General features: G+C 38.4%; 1 protein-coding gene across 4 annotated transcripts in view; it reads right to left on the bottom strand.

Moving 5' to 3' along the window:
• Nucleotides 1-16,849, bottom strand: part of stard8 (StAR related lipid transfer domain containing 8) — a 74,397-nt gene that overhangs the window by 1,649 nt on the left and 55,899 nt on the right. For 3 of the 4 annotated variants that reach the window (XM_067407289.1, XM_067407287.1, XM_067407291.1), the window contains 10 exons: nt 11,178-11,241; nt 9,597-10,897; nt 8,758-8,931; nt 7,620-7,779; nt 7,348-7,546; nt 7,009-7,219; nt 6,676-6,787; nt 6,273-6,494; nt 1,290-1,507; nt 21-197 (listed from right to left, as the gene is read on the bottom strand). In XM_067407289.1, coding sequence (XP_067263390.1) covers nt 21-197; nt 1,290-1,507; nt 6,273-6,494; nt 6,676-6,787; nt 7,009-7,219; nt 7,348-7,546; nt 7,620-7,779; nt 8,758-8,931; nt 9,597-10,897; nt 11,178-11,241 — 2,838 coding nt within the window. The remainder of the gene's footprint in view (nt 1-20; nt 198-1,289; nt 1,508-6,272; nt 6,495-6,675; nt 6,788-7,008; nt 7,220-7,347; nt 7,547-7,619; nt 7,780-8,757; nt 8,932-9,596; nt 10,898-11,177; nt 11,242-16,849) is intronic. The other variant, XM_067407288.1, reaches the window with a different exon arrangement.

Below are 16,849 nucleotides of genomic sequence, written 5' to 3'. Positions count from 1 at the left end.
TCGTAAAACCTGTGTCTTACCGTAGATCAGCCCTGCAGTAGTGTGTGAGCCGGGACCGCCCCATTCCACATGGCTCAATAAAGATGCGTGATGTCAGAAGCACAGCCCGTAACCCTGCCTCCACCTGGATGTTCTCATGGTCCACAGAGGAGGACACAAGAACGCACACCCCCTTTGGAAGATCATTACTCCAACGTCTGCAACACAAAATACTATATTTACCAGGAGGCCAGTGCCCACTAGGAGACATTAGCAAACTTACAGTACAAGAGAGCCCCAGGATGACAAAAAAAATATTTAAATGACTATTTAAAAACATATTTTTTTAATATTTTAATTTTTATATTAACAATTGAAATTCTAATAAAAATTTAAATGCTAAAAACAGAAAATTAAGAAATACATTTCTCATTATTTTAGTATAATAAAAATAATAAAACAAAAATATATGCATTTTCCCCCTCATTAATTATTTTTAATTGAAGGACATACCGTTCTTGAAACTTCTGAAACCACAAAATGAATTGTGGTTTATTCATTTAATTCAGTATTCTATACACAACCACTTTGTCATAACTACAGTAGAAATACCAGAAATCTATAGAAAAACCAGAGAGCCTTTATCAGGGAGGCTTTGAATATTGTGCTGGATAACAAGGGGCTTTATATACACACTTGTACCCCCACACACTTAAACATTTCACACAAGTACCACCTTAGAGTATCCGCCTTATTTTCAGGCAAGAGTGTGCGCAGCCATTTGTAAATTTAATGTGTCTGGCTTCTGGAGTCATTCTCTTCCAGTTATTTTTAGCTGTACAAAACAGCTTATTATGCTGCTTGATATTGCAAACTGGTATTGCTTGCCATATTATTTTAATGTTTTTATTTTTTTAATTTTGTAGCACAAACAGTTTTACAGTTTACTTTACCTTTGATATTCTTCTCGTTATTTCCCTATAGCGGGTAATAAAACGCATTCACAGAAAACACCTTACTTCCATGTTGAAAAATGAGGTGGATACAGAAAATATAGAAAACAGGAATTCTAATGAATTTTCTATCACAGTTTGGATACTTAACGATCCTAATGGGATCCCCAAAAAAACATACCCCTTACTTATTGTTGGCAGATGCTTATTTGATCCCATTAGTGTTTAAAATCACAAGAATTGTATTAGCAAACCTGTACATTTAAGATTTGTAGGGTTCTCAGTTTGTTAGTTATGGAAGTGGCACAATAAAGAATTAAACTGATCAAACAAAAATAGTTTTTTGGAGCTGTGTACCTGAGCACTATGAAATTTCTCCGTGGATGTGGAGCCATGCTGTCTGTGATGTAATGGAAAACCTCTGTGTTGTTTTCTAGAGTCTCAATGACTCGACTGTGTAGAAGGTCCTCATCCCACAGGTGGCGCTCTCGCAGAACACGCTGCAGCACCACAGCAGGAGGGGCCTCTATCTCCACCGAAACGCGCCACAGACGCATTGGCTGCCCGTCTCCTACCTGCAAGCAACCAATCATTAAACTGTTTGGATCATGCCAAAAAAACAATGATGAATTAAAGCTGCAAGCAGCGATGAAAGGGCCCTCGCACCCGGGCTCACTGCCCGGTGGCCTTAGGAAAACAGTGAATAGTGGGTGATGTGCATGTAAGCGAGTAAATACAGGGAAAATATGGCAAAGTCATTTCGACGTGCCACACTTTGACTATTACTGAATATTGCCATGTAGATGTCTTCAGGCCAGGACTCTTAGCACACATGTGAAGTTTGGGGCAGATCGGACATTGTATGCCTGAGTTACAACAACTTCCTGTTTTGTGGTGTTAATCGCATACTTGAGCACTGAGCCAAGTGTTGCATGATTTAACATGTTTCTAGCATGTTTGGTGCTTCATGGCATACTTAAATGTGTTTCTGGGAGTGAATTACAGTGCAGAGCATGCCATTTCCTGTTGGCAGCAGGTGGCGCTATGACAAACTTAATATTGGCACATAGATGTCTTTAGGCCAGGACTCTTATCACACATGTGAAATTTGGGACAGATCCGACATTGTATGCCTGAGTTACGACAATTTCCTCTTTCATGGTGAAACATCAGATTTTGTCAGGCCGCTACAGACACGCCCTTCAGCGAAAACACAAGATCTTCGCAATTTAACATCACTAAGATCTTAAGATTAGACTGACCAAATATGATGTTGATCTGGTTAAATCTTTATAAGGAGTTAAACACAGTGTAAAACATGACATTTCCTTTTGGCCACAGGTGGCGCTATGTCTAACTGAATATTGGCATGTAAATGTCTTCAGGTCAGGACTCAGGTGAAGTCTGAGGGTGTGTCTCAATCAGTTTCTTAGCTGAATCAGTATATCGTGTACACGAATTCGGGCACTGGTAAGGACAGTAAAAGATGCTGGTTCACTACACATTGGGACACTTATGACTATTTCCGGCGACGTGACAACATCCTCATTGTACGACATCACTACTGGCATTTATGAACAACAACAGAGCTGATATTTTCTGACATTTCTGACATAATAAATATAATGTTATTTAAAGTACATTATGATTAATTATTTGCTTGTTACATATACGTGCAACATTTCAGCCGTGAATAAATTATAAATGTTAGCTAGATTATGTTAATTACCTGTCTAGCGATGTATGTTTATGCTGAAATATAATATAATAATGGTTTGTATTTTTAAAAACATCTATCACGTATCGTTATGTGTAGTGAGTTGGCTCACGTGATTCAAGTTTCACGCTTCAGAACTTCCGTTAAGGGAGCATAGTGAGCATCGATGCTCCCTGATTTTCACGGTGCATTGTGGGACTTTTTAGGGAAAGGATTCTGCGATTGAGACAGCACTTAAAATGGCCGACTCCCTGGTCAGTGTCCTAATTGAGACACAGGGTGAGGCAGATCAGACATTGTATGCCCGAGTTACAACAACTTCCTGTTTCATGGCAAAACATCAAATTTTGTCAGGCCGCCACAAGGCCTTTGCGATGTTAAATTGCGTGTCTAAGATTAGACTGACCAAATATGATATTAATCTTATAAAATCTCTAGGAGGAGTTTGTTAAAGTACAACATCTGGAAGTAGCAAAAACTGCAAAAATTTTGCAGAGAAAATTCAAAATATCTCACTTCCTGTTGGGTTTTCAGATTTTGCACCACGGGCTTATTTGTAGGTATTGGGCTGTTACATGTGTCTACCGAATTTCATACCTGTACGTGAAACATAGTGCGAAAGGCGCTTAATTGAAATTTTGTAGGTGGCGCTATCGAGCCATTTTGCCAAACCTAATTCAGAAACCCATATCAGATGTAAATTTTGGATGTGTGTGCAAAGTTTCATGAGTTCAAAAATTCCCTCAAAAATGCGATTCATTTCAGAGAAGAGGGTCCTCACACCATCGGTGCTCAGGCCCTAATGAATAATGCATAATAATGCAGACGGATTTTTCCATGACTAATGAAAATACTGGAAAATAGAGTTGATCAGTAGAAGAGTATATCTGTGCATGTCCCACAGCAGACCAAGCCACATGAGCACATTTCAATCTAAAAGAGACCATTTCAGCAGATGATTTGATGGCACATGGTCTAAACTCAGTTGTGCCAACGGTGTTCATGGTGCTTGGGCATCTGATATTTGCAAGTTAATCTAAGGGGAGACAGAGTGAACTGCCACATGCACTAAAATCTCATTCCCCCGAGTGTAAGTCCCTTTCCGGCAAGTCATTTTACTTGGCAGCCATCTTTAAAACACCTACTGGGCAGCAATTTCAGTCATGCAAGTACAGCTCCTATCTCTTTGAATGGGGAAACATCAAATTCTCCAAAGCAATTCACTAAACATATGGTTAAATTACTAACATCACTATCCAAACTAACATACGCTTTGTTTCTAAACACTCAAATCATGACTCAAATCATTCTGTCACACAGTATTCACTGAGGGAATTAAACAAAACACCTTCCATGTCTTTGTAATGGACATTAAAGAATTCAAGAAAATTTTGTGCTATAAAAAAGGGGGGTGAGGGTAATTATATGAAGTCAGAGATTATATGAAAAAAAAAATTCATCTTGCAAGTTGCAGATGTCTTTCCTCTAGGACTCCTCTTTTAGTTCCACTCCAAAGCTGTGACTGATGAAGTACCCTGGAAAGTCTCTCTAGTCTCAGCCACTGAAGCTTGTAACCTTTATGCACAGTCACTGTGTTGAGGACAGCCTGTCGTAGGTAGATTTTGTACAGCTGTGCCAAGCTCCTTCCCATTTCACCAAAAAACAAAACAAAAAAACCCCCTGCATTTTTCAGGCTGGACCAGCCAATGCACATGCATAGTCCAAAACCCACATCTCAGAAGCTGCAGACACATCTGTCTACTATGGGCATGTACGCTTCAACCTCCCTGACTGATTGCAACTGGCCAACTGTTTGACAAACAGAAAAAATAAAAATGTTCCTAATATGACCAGAATCTGATAATACAATTAATTAAATAAATCGTTTTTTTTTGTTGTTGTCATAATTCAGAAGGCAGGACTGGGAATCTTTCAGAATGCTTTGGCATCGACAACAAGATATAAACAACACCAATTAAACAGGATTTCAAACAGGTTTCAAAACCATTATCTAATATAATCATATTAAAATCTTAATTTGTTTTCGCTCTTCTGCAAAATTACAATTTTGTCATAATCTGCTCTAAAACTGTTTAACTGAAATCTGAATAACATTTAAAGAAAGAAAAGTATTAAAAACACCTCCCTTATGGATGTGTGATGAATGTGTTTTCTTAATGATTCGGACATCTGAGGTAGATTCTGAATGTCTGTAACAGGGGATGCAAACATCAGTCCTGCAGAGCTTTGCTCCAATCCTAATCAAACACACCTCAAGGGTTACTAGAAAGCTACAGGCAGGTGAGTTTTTAAATCAGGGTTGAAGCTGAACTCTGCAGAACTTGCTCTCCAGGACCCGATTTCACCACCTCTGGTCTATAAGAACAGCAAAAATCTAAGTGATTTCTGAACCATTACATTCACATCAAAAGCAATTAAGACCTGTGAGGAAAAAGAGAAGCTGTCACACAGTATTCATGAGGGAATTAAACTAAACACCTTCCATGTCTTTGTAATGGACATTAAAGAATTCAAGACAATTTTGTGCTATAAAAAAGGGGTGTGAGGGTAATTATATGAAGTCATAGATTATATGAAAAAAAATAATCTTGCAAGTTGCAAATCTCTTTCCTCTAGGACTCCTCTTTAGTGCCACTCCAAAGCTGTGACTGATGAAGTACTCTGGAAAGTCTCTCCAGTATCAGCCACTGAAGCTTGTAACCTTCATGCACAGTCACTGTGTTGAGGACAGCCTGCCGTAGGTAGATTTAGAGCTGTGCCATGCTCCTTCCCATTTCTTAATCATTTCTAAATTGATTTAACCACACTCCAATGGGTATTTAGTTACTTGGAAATGTGCTTGTATCTATCTATGCCTCATGTTTTTCCATTCCTGTTTCACAGAGTTGCTGAGAGTGCTCGATTTTCTTCACAGTCCAAGTGCTGCCACAGTAGTGACTTACCAATAGTTGCAGAGGTATATTTAGACAACTGAAACCTGATTTTTTTAATATTCTTAATTATTCATCACTAAAAAAAAATAAATCCATCCATGTTTCATTTTTGTTAAAATTTGTTTTTGAATCAAAATGTAATTTCTCAATCTTCCAGCGAAACGACAGACTTCTGATCTAATCTAATCCGGTTTCTTGGAATCAGCCTCAAGCTTGCAGTCGGATCTGTCTTTATCCAATCAACAACCCATGGACTGACTCAAGGCACCTCAAGTGTCTTTTTTGCAAATACGTTTCATTCAAATGTATGTCACTTATTCCATTTCACTGCGACTTTAAGAGTGTGTGTATCACATTTCAGCTGCATGTGTTGTGTGTGAACCTGTCACAACATCATGTGGAGCTGTTAAAAACTATATTGGACTTGACAGCAAACCCAAAGAGCATATTAGTTAAAAGTGTTTATACAAAAGTGTCAAAGCTAAGTGTCAGTAGCCAAAAAATAAATAAATAAATTCATTTATTTAATATAATTAATTTACATAATATAATTGTATTATACGTAATTCTCAAAAAAAAAAAAAAAAAAAAAAAGTTGATGAATTGAATAATTAAAATTCTGGACATAAAGCTCCAGAGAGACTCCTGAGAGCATGCCTGTGTCTCTACCTTTTTATAAGCCAGTTCAGTGTTGTCGGGTCCATGGGCATGATGCCAGCCTTTACTCCGCTCAGATGCCTCTCTGAGAAGACACTGAATGTTGTCTTCCAGGTACGCCCGATAATCCACAGGCTCGCCCAGGGCATTCACCCCAAGCCCGTGCAGAGGCAATGGCTGGGCATCAGCCGCCACATAAGAATTCCTAGACTGGAGCATCATTTCATGAGGGATCTGCAGAAAGATAAAGTGACAGAAAGCTGAGCAATGCAAAAATATGCTGCTCCCTGTTCGCAAAATTAATTCTTGCCACTGTTAATGCATACAAGATATACAAGAAGACTTGAAATATTTTGCCTGCAATGGATGCAGACACTGAATTATCAACAGACATTGGAAATGAAAATGTGGCTACCTGGAATAGCTTCTTGCATTCTGTGATCATGTGACTAAGGCAGTGTGTGGCAGCCATGTTCTCACTCAAGTCCTTCTGGACTGGCTTGTCTCCGCCTTTCCTGCTCATGAGCCTTTAACCAAACCGAACATAAAAAAAAAACTGTTCTGTGAAAGACTCAAGGACATTTTGAATGCTGTTACTATTAGTTGTTTTGGAAAAACTGGCAGGAATATTTCATTACATTCTGTTATGATGGTTACTTTCCATCAGCTTTTTTAAAATATTAAATTGCTTTTCTCGTGGGGACCTTGGCTGGTCCCCCAATGAAGGCAAAACATGACACACACACACCTTGGTGAAGCACCATCTTTCTTTGAGGCATTCAGGTGCAGTATGGAGGGTGCGAGACAGACAGCTAGACTCTCTGCAGTCATCTGGTTTTCCTGTGCAGATGCAATATCACTGAGGAAATAGAGCAACGTCTGTAGAACCTCTCTGTTCTCATCAGGCAGCAGGATCACAGCTGCCTGCACGGCCTGCAAGCGTTGCTCTTCTGGAACGACTACACACACAAACACACACACACACACGTGGGAGAGTGTTGTAAAGCTTACTGAAGCAGTGATGTGTTAAAAAAAATGAGAACTTGTGAACACTACAAAAAAATGTTAGACTGTGTGTGTCACTCACACTGGTAAGCATGTAGAAAAGTGTCTGTAAGCTTGGAGGTGAGCACGGGTTCAGGCAGATCCCGAAAGTACTGTTTAATCAGGTCAGCCACATCATAAGCTGATTGGCCCTGGTAGGTCACATGATCAGGGGAATTTTCATTGAGCTGCCTAAGGGCCTGGATCCGGGATTTAACCCCTGATTTCCGGAAAATTCCCACCTGTAGAGAGGAATTAGAGATAAGAAGCTGACAAAAAAAGTGTTTTTGTGAGTGTGTTTGCTTGCATACAAACCTTCTCCAGACACTGACTGCGTAGATATCTCATCGCCTGCTGGATGCTCTGAGGCAGGGGCTGACCAGTTCGCTGGACGTTTACGATCGGCGGAACGCCAAACACATGTTTATCTTTGTAATCTGGAACTTTGGAACGCTTCATAAACTTCGGAACCACCCTGACCAACGGCAGAGAAAAAAATATTTTATTTAATTTGAGTCATACAATGACAACTGACCAGGGAGATGAGAACCAACATACAAGAGTTCAATGAGAAAAGGAGGTTTAAAAAGCACACTAGTACAAGAATCCAATTTTGTGGATGTCCACAATAAAACCCGAAAGGTCACATCATTGCAAGATAAACTCAAAATCATGGCAGCAGGCTGAAGTGAGAGAGCAAGAGCAAATGGAATTGCAGTAAGTATGTATAAACCCTGTGAAAATTGGATCTGTTTGCTGCCTATGACACTGACACTGATGCAGGCCTTTGACTGTGGGTGTGTGGGAATGGACGAAAGGGGAAAGATAATGCCACCTCAGTGACTGGTGCAGAATGAAATGAATCATCTTTTAGATCTCAGAGCCATGTCTGATAGACCTATAAGCTTCTCATCAGAAGTCCTTTCCTACAGCTAGAGTTTAAAATGGACAAATGCAAAAATTATGAACCAATTTACACTTCGTTCCTGCAATGCCAAATAAACAATGACTGAAGAACGAAAGAGAGAGAGAGAGAGAGAGTGTGTGTGTGTGTTTGTGTGTGTGTGTGTACATAAACAGAACTTTAATTTTAGTCCTGTTGGCAGAGGTAGATATGGAATGTAATTTTCATAAGCAATAAAAAGCCAACGGGCGAATAGATAGAGACAGAAAGATGCTGTCATTAACTGCATCTGTTAGAGCAGTTTTACTCAACTGATTGTGTCATTAAAAACACTTTTGGCAGAAATGAGATTTCCTGCATCAGACATAAGAGAGCATTAATGCCACAGCTGACCTGATGAGTCATAAAATGTGTCCACCATATTAATGCATTTAAACAACCGCACATTTTTTTTTAGAATGGGAACATGCCTTGAGGTACAATCTTGGGTGTTATTTAGAAAATGTGTGACAAATATGAGTATGTATGAATGAGAATATGCCATCTCACCAGTTCCAGCCATGTTTGCTGGTGTCCGTGTGTTTCTCCAGGATGGCGGTCAGTCGCAAGAGGCTGAATTTCTGCAGCAGGTTGAGCTGGGCAGCCGACTGCCTGTTGATTTCTAAAGATGCAGAAGTCACGCTCGGACGATGAGAGTTTTGGAAACTGTGCCAGCGCAACTTTCTGAGTATAGAGAAATGCGTGGTAGAAAGACAAGAGTGAGAAAAACAAGAACAGTAAAAGGACAAACAGATGGGTATAAAAGCAGCACTTTCACTCAGTTCACTCTCTTGGATGAATGGGACACAAACTTCAAAAAATAAAGTAACGTTATGTGACAAAAAGCCTGTACTTTAAATAAAAATGCATAAGAAGTCTTGTTTTCAGAACATACATTATTTAGTCTTAACAATATAATTTGATTTAAAAAAAAAAAATAATAATATTATTATTATTATATTATTATTATTATTATTATTATTATTAATAATAATAATAATAATAATAATAATAATAATAATAATAATAATAATATATACAGTTTATGTTTTTGCAGTGATTTAAATGGGTGTACCCCAGAGTTTCACTCTAGGTCCTTTAATCTTTATCAGTGATGTGTTTGCATGAAGTGCAGTTATATTTTTAATATCTAAAAAACTATCAAATCCCAATCACAGATGAGCTGCAAGTAGGATTTCAAGGCACACATAAGCTGTCACTGTCGTCAGACTCCAGTTTAACAAAAGACAAATTGAGTGGCCTGTATCTCTCTCTCTCTCTTTCGATCTCACTTTTTCACAGGCTAGAATTTCCTCCGTCTATAAAGTCTGACCATCAGATTGACTCACCTGCTAGGTCTCGTGAGTGATGCCCCCACCCCTGAGTCTCTCCTCTCTCTCATTCCTCCTTCTCCTTCTCCCTCATTCACAGAGTTTCCTGCACTATCGTAATCGCTCACTGTCGTCCCAACATCTGACATTGATTGCTCATCATAATTAAGGCTGCTGGGTAATGTCGTGTCTGCCGTGGACACAGTCTCAGCATTCGACTGGTCTTGCGGATGAATGCCAAGCGAGCGCGACCATTCGTCGATGTTATGCTGTAGCCCGTGTACGTGCTGTAGAATGTCGTCCAGATGCTGGAAGGCTTTCTCTTTTCCAGGGTCAAAAATATCACATGGATTGCCTGGTGGCTCTGGAACATTGTCGTAAATGCTTCCAATTGAGCCCACAGAAATTCTTCTCCTACCAAAACCTGAAAGAAAGTCTTGTGACCCACTGCGACTAATGCTTTCATCCAATGACAGGTCTCCATCTTCTCCTGCCCAGTCACTATGTTCAGGACTTTGAGAAACAGAAACCGGACAGAGACTTTCGATTGAGAGAGACTTTGGGAAGGTTCCAGGCTTGTGGTCAAAGGGGAGGTGGACCACACGATCCTCTTTCCTCTGACTGTTGTTATGACTGGTGAACTTCGGCACTTCCCAAGTTAACTGGTAGTCCTCCAGGTAAAGGCACGCTCTGTGAGGCTTGTGCAAAGTGGCTTTCTGGCTAACATTACTGCGGCATATCGTATGTGACCTCCATGCCTCATCTTTGGCGATTCTGAACTTATTCGTGGTTCGTCCAGGCAAACTTGCATCAGATGTGCAGTGCAGACCTGAGGGTGGCTGATGTTGAGTTACTGTTGAAATGCTCTTTGGGACTTTCTCTCTCTCACAATCTCGCTTCTTTACTGATTCTTTCCTTCGTAAAAATGATCTAGAAGGACGCTTTGTTTTCTCTCTTATGGACGGCAGGGAAGATGAGGATCCGGTGTCTTCGTTCTCATCTTGGCCGGGTGAGACACAAACTGATGATGCACCTTCACCCACCGTGATATGACCCTCTGGAGTTGTTATTTCCTGGGCACTCTCTAAGCTCAAGCTGCTAGCGCTGAGGTCAGAGGTCATTGAGGTGACTTCTAGGAGACTGATGTCACTCAGCACACTATCGCTACTACCCGAGGGTCGTAATGTTGAGGCCTGGTTGCCAGGGGGGACAGGGCTGGGTGAGAGAGTGCGGAGACGGGACCAAGTTTTACTTTCACGCTGAAAAGCCCAGCGGGAGCTAAGGGCACATGCGTCATCCTCCTCTGAGTCCTCACTCTGCTGACGGTCACACAAACATGCACAGTTAGATAATGAAAAGCTTTTTTCCATTTTTGAAGCATTAAAAAGAAAAGTAGCTAACAAAAAGTAACAGAATTAACTCTGCTAAAAATAGCATAAACACAAGGACATAGATACATTTTAAAAGGAAAGTTAAGTTTAAAAGATACCATCCAGTGGAAGTCAAAATTAATGAAAACAGACCAGCAAAGAGCAGTTGTCAGCAGACCATGAGATCACATAACAAAATTATAAGTGGACAGCATGTTTGTTTGTTTACCTGTTTACACTGATAATGAACCTCTAAGCTCATCGCAGCACATTTGTTAAGGGTCGTTAGCCTCCTAAAAAAAAAAAAAAAAAACACACACAGAGAAAGAGAAGGGCATATTTGGGTTATTTTGGTGCAATAAACCCAAATAACTACATCTGAATTCACAATGATGAAAATGATCCATTTCTTATCACTATATATTATATTATATTATATAATTCATTTTATATCATACAGGTGCATCTCAAATTAGAATGTCGTGGAAAAGTTCATTTATTTCAGTTCAATAAATTCAATGCACACAGACTGAAGTACTTTAAGTCTTTGGTTCTTTTAATTGTGATGATTTTGGCTTACATTTAACAAAAACCCACCAAATCACTATCTCAATAAATTAGAATACTTCATAATATCAATAAAAAAAAAGGATATTTTAAACAGAAATGTCAGGCTTCTGAAAGGTATGTTAATTTCTATGCACTCAATACTTGGTTGGGCCTCTTTTTGCATGAATTACTGCATTAATGCGGCATGGCATGGAGTCGATCTGTCTGTGGTACTGCCCAGGTGTAATGGAAGCACAGGTTGCTTTGATAGTGGCCTTCAGGTCATCTGCATTGTTGGGTCTAGTGTCTCTCATCTTCCTCTTGACAATACCCCATAGATTGTCTATGGGGTTCAGGTCAGGCGAGTTTGCTGGCCAATCAAGCACAGTAACACCTGGGTCATTGAACCAGCTTTTGGTACCTTTGGCAGTGCTGGCAGGTGCAAATGCAAAATTTACTTTCATCTGAAAAGAGGACTTTGGACCACTGAGCAACAGTCCAGTTCTTTTTCTCCTTAGCCCAGGTAAGATGCTTCTGACATTGTCGTAGAAGTAACTTGGTACGTGGAATGTGACGGTTGTAGCCCATTTCCTGAAGACGTCTGTGTGCGGTGGCTCTTGATGCACTGACTCCAGCTTCAGTCCACTCCTTTTGAAGCTCTCCTAAGTTCTTAAATCGGCTTCGCCTGACAATTTTCTCAAGCCTGCGGTCATTTCTTTCACTTGTACACCTTTTCCTACCACACTTTTTCCTTCCAGTCAACTTTCCATGAATATGTTTTCGCACAGCACTCTGTGAACAGCCAGCTCTTTCAGCAATGACCCTCTGTGGCTTACCCTCATTGTAGAGGGTATTGATGATTGTCTTCTGGACAACTGTCAAGTCAGCAGACTTCCCCATGACTGCTGTTGAGATTACTGACCTAAACCCAGTATTTATACCCTGAGAATGGTAATTTAATACTGTAGAACTTGAAAAATTAAATATTCTAATAATTTGAGATACTGATTTTTTATTTTATTTTGATGAGCAGTAAGCTGTAATCATCAAAATGAAAACAAAAAAGTCTGGAAATATTTTACTATGTCTAATAAATATAGAATATATTTAAGTTTTACTTTTTGAATTAAATTACAGAAAAACTTTCCATGATATTATAATTTTTATTTATATATATATATATATATATATATATATATATATATATATATATATATATATATATATATATATATATATATATATATATATATATATATATATATATATATATATATATATATATATATATATATATATATATATATATATTATATATATATTATATATATATATTATATATATATAATATATATATATATATATAATATATATATATATATATATATAATATATATATATATATATATATATATATATATATATATATATATATATATATATATATATATATATATATATATATATATATATATATATATATATATATATATTTAAAAATATAAAATATAATATAAAAAATATATATATAATATATAGTATATAAAAAATATATAAAAAAAGCAAACTTTACACTTGCTTTCTATAAACTGTTCACACCTTTAAAATTATTAAAAATAATTTAATAATTAAAAAAAAAAAAACAAAGTCATTAATTGCCATTCACTACAGACTTGCTTTCAATTCTTTGATCTCTCTATACAGATTTCAGATATATTATATCCATATTGTAACACTGATAATATACATCATCTGTGCACGAGGTAGGGCCTTAAAAACATCAGCCAATCGTTTACGCGATCATTGCCCTCTGGCTTGTCAATCACTGCCATTACGTTCTTTGTGAAAGATGTGTGCGGATTGGCCCTCTGGCTTGTCAATCATTGCCATGATGTTCCTTGTGCGAGACGTGCACGGCTGCACGCTCCAATAACTTTCCACACTCCACAGGCGCCGCATGCAATGTTTTTGCCAGGAGACAGGAATAACAACTGCAGATTATGAGTTACTGGCGGTGAGTCCAACATAATAAATCCACTAACACGACACCGCGCATGCCGGTGGTAAACACTCGTGTTTCAATACTCGTGCATGAGTTTTGGGAGGCGTTCCCTCGAAATGAGCTGTGAAGGAGGGGGGTTGTTCTTACGCATGCACTCATTTCAAAAACTCAGTAACAGTCTTTGGTTTCTCAGTCGACGAAAAGGATCCTCTGTAGCACCTTTAATATCAGGTGTAAATGGGCCAAATGTATTCCTGAGCAAGACACATAATGCCCAGAAAGCTACAAAAGATGAGACTACAGTAGTTTAATGTTATGAAGCGACGAGAATACTTTTTGTGCACCAAAAAACAACAAAATAACGACTTTATTCAACAATGTCTAGTGATGGGTGATTTCAAAACACTGCTTCATGAAGCTTCGAATCAAATCAAACTCCCAAAGTAACATGATTTCAGTAAATGAGGCTTTGTTACGTTACGTTACACGTGTTTTCAATGGTTCACCACTGGGGGGCATGACTTTGGAAGTTTGATACAAGCTCCGAACCACGGATTTGAAAAAAGATTTGTAAAGTTTTGAAGCTTCATGAAGCAGTGTTTTCTCGTCACTTCATAACATTTAGGTTAACCACTGGAGTCACATGAACCGTTTTTAATGTGTGTTTATTAGCTTTCTGGGCATTTAAAAATGTTAATTGACTTGCTGGCAATGGACACCTGACCCATCGTATTTTATAAAAAATATCTTAATTTGTGTTCCGAAGACGAACAAAGGTCGTACTGGAGTGGAACGACATGAGGGCGAGTAATTAATGACAGAATTTTCATTTTTGGGTGAACTAACCCTTTAATTAAAATAGATATTATATGTTCCTGTGGTTGAAACGGTTCCAACAGTGATGCAAATGTGGACATAACTGTTAACAGCAGTTTATTCAGGCTTAGAGTAGTATTTCAATTTATTTGTTGTTATTTCTGTCAGCAATCCAGGTCACAAAGTTCAACACATTCACTGAGTGTGTGTGTGTTTTTATTTGTCGATGTTGACCGAGTCCTGATGATACTCCCAGCTGAATTGCATTAATGCCACACTTGACAGAGTGATGAATCTATCAGCCCATGTATCTTTTCTAGGATGACTTGAACTCGACTCTGCTGCTCCCTCCATCTGCGCCCAATTGGCTCTGATATGGCAGTGCTTTTGTTAGAGGCAGAGAGGCATTCATCACCATGTCATTATTTGATTATCAGCATGTTTAGTGTTGATGTGAGTGGCCTTGTAAGCGTACGAGTAAGCGATGCGTACACAAGTATTCAGCTCTCTTGGTAATTAGTGCACACATTGTGCTTGGTGTGATCTCATTCTGGCTCTGATGTGTGTATATGTAAGAAACATGAAAATGACTTAGCTGTGAAAACCATCACAGTTGAAATGAAATTCAGTTGAGAGAAATATAGTCCAAACCAGCCAGTATAAACATCTACAAGCATAAGTGACCATCCGTTTTGACTGATGGAGTGGATTTGCACCAATGATCAAAGTAGCTCCCCTTGAACACGTCTAGTGAGTCACAGCATAGTGTTTGGCGCCCAGTGGCCACAGGATTTCTGCTGGACATAATGCCTTTTCTGCATGACAGAACAAAAGTATGTCTAGAAAACAAACACACAAGAGGGGGTGTGTTCGGTGTGGCATTTGAGATACAGATAATAACTGTGTGTTAGTTTGTGCACATCAGTATATTAAACTAATTACTCTGTGAATAATAATCAGTAGGAAGGCAATAAGGATAAAGAGCGCTAACAATAGGCTAGCAAGACACTCGCGCGCACACACACACACACACACACACAAACACCAACAAAGACTTAACTCTGTGCGTCATTAGGCATGCTTGTTAGCTTTTATTTCTTTTTCATAAGACTCATAAATCTTGCTGGCTTGCTTGTCTGTTTTCTTTTTTTTCTCCCCTCTCTCTGAAAGATCAATAAAACTCTTATTATTCACAATAGTGACCAAACCAAAACCAAAATAATAAAAAAAAAAAGATTTCTTTTTCTTCCTGTAGCTCAAGCATTGAGCATGGTGCTAGAAACTCCAAGTTCATAGGTTCGATTCCCAGGAAATGTATGAACTAATGCACGAATTGAATGCAATATAAAAGCATCTGCCATATAAATAAATGTAAATGTTACCTTTTACAAAACCGGAGGGCAGCACTCTAGACCAAAAACATCCATAGTTTGCATATATATAAGAAGGCAAAGTCTAAAGATTAAAAAAAAAAATATATAATAATTTTGTTCTTTCAGACTGATTTGCGAATGTGCACAAAAACAAGAGGCAGGATTTATCGCACCAATCATTCATATCTAATCATATCCAATCAGTGCAATGGAGGCGTTGCATTCTCTCACGTGACTTTTCTCTATTCATTCTCAATTACTCCTAACAAACCCACCTCATGCTTTAGGGGGTCTGTTACAGCTCAATGGGCACAGGGGAGGCACGAGAGATGTGCACTCCCATTGTAATTTCACTTGTGGATGTTGCTGTTGGACAGTGTTATTTAAAAAAATTAGAATAATTAATAAAGGTTTTTAATGTCACATTTTGTAATATTTGTGCTTTTTTATTTTTGTAATATGGATTATTTTCTCATCATTTTTTTGTGTGTCTCTTTTATTAGTAATCTTGCCCCGAGCCCTGTGTAATTTCAGACCCTGATCCGAACCTATCATTTAATCACCATAATTACAATGTAGAACTAAACACTAGATCACAGCTCCAATCTAAACATGTTTTCTACATTTACAGTCACTGCCACAGCAGTACAGATATTTAGTCAAAGAAAATGCTGACAAATACACTTGAAGTACTGGATGAATGAAGCTCAGCCTCATAGTGATTTCAAATAGACTGACTGACAGCATGAAATTTCACCTATGCATTTTTGATAAGGTATAACTTGGCAGTCTAGTTCACCTTAAAGCTATTTGGCAAAATGTCCACAGACTGGCATATTCACTCAGGCGGCAAGATAGACTCTGCATGGAGCAAATTCACAGAGACAGTCAGGGATCTTTAAGTGCACTAGTAACCTGCTGTGGCGCAAAGATCAACAGATGAGCTCATCATCCCACTAATGCAAGAAGGCCATCAGGTTTTTGATAGCCAGAATACGTTCACAGCAAAACAACAAGTGATTCTGCAAGAATAATTTTTATATTGCAGTTAATAAATAACCTTGATTCCACATAGTAACAAAAAACATTAACACACACTAGGTTATACCGATACTAGGCATGGTGCTTGCTATGTCACAATAAAATAATAATTAGAGCGCA

The sequence above is a fragment of the Chanodichthys erythropterus genome, chromosome 13, assembly GCF_024489055.1.
Source record: "Chanodichthys erythropterus isolate Z2021 chromosome 13, ASM2448905v1, whole genome shotgun sequence".
NCBI classification, from domain to species: Eukaryota; Metazoa; Chordata; class Actinopteri; order Cypriniformes; family Xenocyprididae; genus Chanodichthys; species Chanodichthys erythropterus.
Note: the sequence above shows the minus strand (reverse complement) of the source record. Positions and strands in the feature narration are given on the sequence as shown.